At 48.8% G+C, this 6,506-nt stretch overlaps 2 protein-coding genes across 2 annotated transcripts in view; one reads left to right on the forward strand and one right to left on the reverse strand.

Moving 5' to 3' along the window:
• The window catches only part of lmf1 (lipase maturation factor 1), a 48,334-nt gene extending 46,696 nt beyond the window's left edge, over nt 1-1,638 (reverse strand). The window contains exon 1 of the mRNA XM_062532535.1: nt 1,403-1,638. Within this exon, the coding sequence (XP_062388519.1) occupies nt 1,403-1,619 (217 nt within the window). The 5' untranslated portion in view covers nt 1,620-1,638. The remainder of the gene's footprint in view (nt 1-1,402) is intronic.
• Nucleotides 1,639-2,521: 883 nt separating this feature from the next.
• On the forward strand, nt 2,522-5,714 carry sox8a (SRY-box transcription factor 8a). The gene is made up of 3 exons (XM_062532536.1): nt 2,522-3,119; nt 3,943-4,193; nt 4,310-5,714. The coding sequence occupies exons 1-3, from the start codon at nt 2,698-2,700 to the stop codon at nt 5,038-5,040; spliced, it is 1,404 nt and encodes a 467-aa protein (XP_062388520.1). The 5' UTR covers nt 2,522-2,697; the 3' UTR covers nt 5,041-5,714.
• The last annotated feature ends 792 nt before the right edge of the window (nt 5,715-6,506 follow it).

A 6,506-nucleotide genomic window follows, 5' to 3' on the forward strand; every position in this document is an offset into this window, starting at 1 on the left:
GCAGAACCAGAATACCCAATGAGGAGACGGAGAGAGAGAGAACCCAGTTACATTCAGCAGAACCAGGACTAGAATACCCAATGAGGAGACAGAGGGAGAGAGAACCCTTTACATTCAGCAGAGAGCCCAGTTACACAGCAGAACCAAGACTAGAATACCCAATGAGGAGACAGAGGGAGAACCCAGTTACATTCAGCAGAACCAGGACTAGAATACCCAATGAGGACACGGAGAGAGAACCCAGTTACATTCAGCAGAACCAGAACCAGAATTCCCAATGAGGAGACGGAGAGAGAACCCAGAACATTCAGCAGAACCAGGACTAGAATACCCAATGAGGAGACGGAGAGAGAACCCAGTTACATTCAGCAGAACCAGAACCAGAATTCCCAATGAGGAGACGGAGAGAGAACCCAGAACATTCAGCAGAGAGAGAACCCAGTTACATTCAGCAGAACCAGGACCAGAATACCCAATGAGGACACGGAGAGAGAACCCAGTTACATTCAGCAGAACCAGGACTAGAATACCCAATGAGGAGACGGAGAGAGAACCCAGTTACATTCAGGAGAACCAGAACCAGAATACCCAATGAGGACACGGAGAGAACCCAGTTACATTCAGCAGAGAGAGACCTTAAGACGCACTATGAGATATGACTTGAGATCAAATGCTTTTATCTAGAGATGTAAGTGCGTTTATATTTTAGAGATGTGCATAAGTGTGTTTATAGATGTGCATAAGTGCGTTTATATTCTAGAGTTGTGCATAAGTGCGTTTATATTCTAGAGTTGTGCATAAGTGCGTTTATATTCTAGAGTTGTGCATAAGTGCGTTTATATTCTAAAATTGTGCATAGGTGTGTTTATATTCTAGAGTTGTGCATAGGTGTGTTTATATTCTAGAGATGTGCATAAGTGCGTTTATATTCTAGAGATGTGCACAATGAGAGTCCTGTATATGGCATCAATCAGTGTGTGTGTGTGTGTGTGTGTGTGTGTGTGTGTGTGTGTGTGTGTGTGTGTGTGTGTGTCTGCAATACAAAACATTAATGGTGTGCCCATTAGTCTCCGCAATAAATGCACATGAATACTGTACATTAAAGTGCGATATGGCTGAGAGGGTTCTTGGGAAATACTCCTGGTCCCAGAAAGTCTGAGAACCCCTGATATGGAGGACACAACTTCACACACAAAGTTTGAGACACATCGATGTGCAGATGATGTCAAAACAGACAGATGTCAAATCTAACGCCTCTGTTAGTAGCTTACAGCCAACAGCTGTCATTTAAAGAGGTCAGCTAAGCTTGTATTGTTTTTACTGCTTTAATTACATGATAACGGACTTGATCTGACTGCTCAAACTGTGAGAGGTTGAGTACAAATCCAGCTGCCAAACTTACAATAGATGAACGCAATAGCGCGCAGCAGCACGATTCGAGTGAGCCAATATGTCCCGGGACGCAACGGAATGGCCTCGTTTTTCTCATACTTGGGCTTGTCTTCGTTTACCGGTTCTTTGGTGCTGTCCTCTGTGCTAACTTCAGAGTTCTGCGGCTCTCCGCGTCTCCTCCTCAGAGTGCTCTCGCTGCACTCAGAGCTTTCACTGGAGGTCGCCATGATTGTCCGTCTCACTGCGCAAGCGCAAAACCAACCACAGTAAGGAACGTTGTTGTCCACTTGAGGCGCCCAAAACACAGGTGTAATTTAATAAAATAAATAATCTACGTCGTCCGTCTCCGGGTAAGTCACTCACCCTGTGTAGATGACCAGTAAACTGCTATACTGGCCAAAGTAAACCTATTGGTATGAATCACTCTGACAGTGTTCAACGGCTAGGGTTGGAAACATTCGTCATTCAAATGGGAACAGAACGCACTCTAGAGTCTCATCGACTTTCACGGTAATTAAGGGTCATATTTGGCTGCTTTAGGCAAACTATGTCCCAAACATGAAACCTAAGACATACCAGAAAGAAATCATTAAATTCGCATGTGTTTGATGAATACTTTAGGTTATTAAATTGTGAGTGATCCATATTTAAGATGTATCATCAAATAAGCAAAGTGCCTCATCTGTGCTTTTTCACAATTTATGAGAGTACTAGACTGAACTAATTTGGCGTCATCTCGTGTGTCCTGTAAACGGTTGTTCGTAATGCCGTTTGGCAACGGGAATGTTGTCAATGGCTCGTGCATCACTGCCTCCGCCCAGCACGCGCGACCGTTGGAGCCAGACCACACTCAAGTGGCACGAGAATAACAAACACAGGTCTAATTCAGAGATGCTGAGAAATTGCTGTACAGTTGTCGTTGGAAATATCTAAGCTTCCTATTAAAAATAATTAAGGCGCATACTGAGACGTATCGCATTTGGCTTGGGTAATTTAATTTACAACTTGGAAAAGTTCTAGTCTCATCCCACCAATAGGACGCGGAAGAGGGAAGGGGAGGGGATACAAAACACGGACACATTTTTTCCTCATAGCCAGTGCTTCACCCAAGCGCTGTATCATTTACCAGTGCGACAGGACCTGCCGCTGTGTCCAGTGTTCATGCACCGCGGGAGCTCTGGGGAGCTGGCATTTCTCAACAGGGGAAGCCCGATACTGTACATGCGCTGTGCGTAAACATGCTCTGTCCTCTCTCTCGGGATTAAAACCTACTTTAGAAGACTTTCCTCTCGCCAGGCACTACCCATGTTTAAAATGAATGAAGAGCGGGAGAGGGCTGTCGGCGACAACCCGTGCAGCCCTTCGGGCACCGCCAGCTCCATGTCCCAAGCGGATCTGGATTCGGACGCGCCATCCTCTCCGACGGAGTCCGACGGAGCAGGCTCGGGCCAGCAGTTGCCCCGGGCCGAGAAGGCGGGCGGCGGGGACGAAGACGAGCGTTTCCCCGTGTGTATCCGCGAGGCCGTGTCCCAGGTGCTGAAGGGCTACGACTGGTCCCTCGTGCCCATGCCCATGCGGGGCAGCCGCTCGCTGAAGGACAAGCCGCACGTGAAGAGGCCGATGAACGCGTTCATGGTGTGGGCACAGGCCGCGCGCAGGAAACTAGCGGATCAGTACCCACACCTGCACAACGCCGAGCTCAGCAAGACCCTGGGCAAACTGTGGAGGTAGGACACGCACGCACGCACACACGCACGCACGCACGCACGCACGCACTCACACACACACACACACACACACGCGCGCGCGCGCGCGCACACACACACACACACACACACACACAACGACGAGCTAAGCAAGATGCTGGGCAAACTCTGGAGGTAGGGGACGGACACACACACACACACACACACACACACACACACGCACATCGAGCTTAGCCAGACGCTGCATGGGCAAACTCTGGAGGTAGAACACTCTCTCTCTCTCACACACACACACACACACACACACACACACACACACACACCTGCACGACGCCGAGCTAAGCAAGACGCTGGGCAAGTTATGGCGATGAGTTCAAGGCTGTCCCCTCTGCTCCTCACAGAGTACAGCGTGTTTAAGAGTTGAACAGAGTTTAGTGGAACTCCACTGTGTAATACAGAGCGACTCACTCCACTCTGGATTTATGTGTAACTGTTGTCACCCATGACCTCATCGTGTATTTTACATAGTCTGAAACATTTTGCATTTTATATCCCTGCGCAAACGATGTGGTAGCTTTAGGAAAAACAAACGTTTCATGCACTGCTCTCAAACATCACTGTTACATAAAACCACCTCCTACTGAACAGTGCCATATCCAAGACCAAGTTAACTGTTTTTGCATTCGGATAAACGTGGAGCTATTTGTTTTAGTTTGTCACTTTTTAGTTGGCCATATTGGAATTGTGTTGGCATATGCCCACAGGGACCCTGTAACTAGTCGTCGGTTAGGAGTTACAGTAATTGATTGCTGTTTGATTTCTTTTTTTATTATTATTTCTCCAGACTCCTGTCTGAGAACGAGAAGAAGCCGTTCGTGGAGGAGGCCGAGAGGCTGCGGGTGCAGCATAAGAAGGATCACCCGGACTACAAGTACCAGCCCCGGCGGCGCAAGAGCCTGAAACCGGGACAGACGGACCCGGACGCGCCGTCCGAACCGGGCCATTCGCACGGGGACCAGCTGTACAAGGTCGAGGCGGGAGCGAGCGGCCTACACCCGGGCCTGGGGAGCCTGCATCACCCGCACGACCACTCAGGTGAGAGAGGCGCGTCACCGGACCGTCTTTGCGCATTTACGCTATTTCGGTAAAGACGATAGTCCTATGCTCATTAAGGGTGAAGTAAAATGAGTGTGTTTTTTCTCTCTTCATAGGTCAGCCTCACGGGCCGCCCACGCCCCCCACCACCCCCAAAGCCGACCCGAGCCACTGCGGCAAGCACGACTTCAAGCTCGAGGGGAGACGCGCCCCGGATGGCGGGCGTCAAAACATCGACTTCAGTAACGTGGACATATCCGAGCTGAGCACTGACGTCATCAGCAACATAGAGACCTTCGACGTGCACGAGTTTGACCAGTACCTGCCTCCGAACGGGAATCACGGCCTGGCCGCGCTCGCGGACCACCAGGGTCACGGGCAGAGTGCGGCAGCTGCTGGCGGGGCATTCGGTTCTTTCGGTCACGCGTACAACGGCGCCCCGTGGAGTCACAAGAGCACGGGGTCAGCGGGGTCTGTTAACGGCAGTGACGCCGGCCAGGCGAGGCCACAAATCAAGACGGAGCAGCTGAGTCCACCGCGACAGTACGCAGAGCAGCCCAGCACTTCTTCATCGCAGCCGGAGCTCGGCTCCTACAGCGCCCAGACATGCTCCTCCACAACGGCCTCTTCTCTGCCCACCTCCTCGGCGGATTACACGGACCTCCAGACGGCCAACTACTTCACCACCTATCCCGGCTACCCCGCTGGGATATACCAGTACCCGTACTTCCACACCTCCCGGCGGCCGTACGCCACGTCCATCATCAACAGCCTCTCCATCCCCCCAGCACACAGCGGCGCCTCGAACTGGGATCAGCCGGTCTACACCACGCTGACGCGGCCGTAGGGGACCTCCAGCGACACTCATCTCCCGTGGACTCTGGTCTAGCAGAGACAACACATAGTACTAGACGGACTAAACACAGAGTCAGTCATGAACTTAAGGATGAAGGAACTGTAAGACTTTGTTTACACGTTATGGTTTACATTTACGCAAATACTCTAAGCGCGTTACGCACACGAGAATGTGTTTTTACTCTCTAAAATGCCGTGTTTTTACTAATCGGTTGGTTCAAACAACCATATTACTTGCAAATGTTGTAACAAAACTGATGTTTTTGTACGATTTATTACCAGTAGCGATAACATTTTAACTGCTTTAAAAGCCATATTGTGGCACATTTCTACAGCTATCGGATTCCCTATCATTGCAAACAGATTAAACTTAGTGAGGATGTATGATATCGTATTTTGATATGGCCAAGGGACCGAATGGACAAGGCCATGTCACCTTGGGCCGCAGTGCCCGGTTCATCTGAGTTAGAATGGACACGACATGATAAGTGTTCTCTTGAAGATACAGTACGTATTTAGGTTAGGCCTTTTATTGTTTTTTCAAGCATTTGCGAATTAATTTTAGACATGCAGGTGAGTCCTGCTTTATTTCGATTGGATTTAAAATATGCTGGCCGTATGACATCCTTCGATTCTATGCAGCTTTGTGTCTTAAACTTACTTTGTCTTAAATACTGTTTATCTCTGTTCATTTCCACACTTCATACTTGAAATCAGCAGAGAAAATGGCTTGATTTTTCTCTAATAAATTAATAGTTCCAGACGAGCAGGTTGGAAGCAAAGTATAAATTACTATGAACTTAGTAATTCGCTTTGCTCTTATTATTATTATTATTATTAGTCGTGATAGTATTAGTATTGGTATTATTGCTGTTGTTATTATTTGTAGTAGTTGCAGTGGCGGTAACTGGTAGCAGCATCTCCAACAGAGCAGATATCAGCACGCACCCAGTTCTGCCTATACTAGTGAGAGAGAAGTGAAACAGCTGTTTAAAATCTTAACTAAACAGTGTACAGTTTCAGGAAATCCCGCGGACTAGCAGGAGAACTTTAATGTCCTTGAGCCTAGACACAAGACGGAGTCTGCACGTCTTTTGTTCAGACTGGCCCTTAATTCATTTCACACACTCCCGACACGATCTGATATCTCCGCGGATGAGGTAGCGTCTGCAGGCCCGACGGCCAGTGAGAGCTCAGAGTGTCCCTGATCTGCTCGCTCCGCAGCCACACAACACCTGACGCAGCTCAGCCGGACAGGACAACTGACAATGCCACAGCCACACACACACTGACAGCACAACTGACAATGCCACACACATACACAGAATTGTCAGGACAACTGACAATGCCACAAAAACACATACACAGAACTGACAGCACAACTGACAATGCCACACACACATACACAGAACTGACCGCACAACTGACAGTATCCTACCATGTACATATACACAGAAT

The sequence above is a fragment of the Sardina pilchardus genome, chromosome 3, assembly GCF_963854185.1.
Source record: "Sardina pilchardus chromosome 3, fSarPil1.1, whole genome shotgun sequence".
Classification (NCBI taxonomy): domain Eukaryota; kingdom Metazoa; phylum Chordata; class Actinopteri; order Clupeiformes; family Clupeidae; genus Sardina; species Sardina pilchardus.

What these genes read in the sequence shown, in the direction of transcription:
- sox8a (XM_062532536.1), top strand. Translation starts at nt 2,698, where the DNA reads ATGTTTAAAATGAATGAAGAGCGGGAGAGGGCTGTCGGCGACAACCCG. An exon ending in ACCCTGGGCAAACTGTGGAG is followed by an intron (nt 3,120 to 3,942) that starts GTAGGACACGCA and finishes TTATTTCTCCAG; the next exon opens with ACTCCTGTCTGAGAACGAGA. An exon ending in TCACCCGCACGACCACTCAG is followed by an intron (nt 4,194 to 4,309) that starts GTGAGAGAGGCG and finishes CTCTCTTCATAG; the next exon opens with GTCAGCCTCACGGGCCGCCC.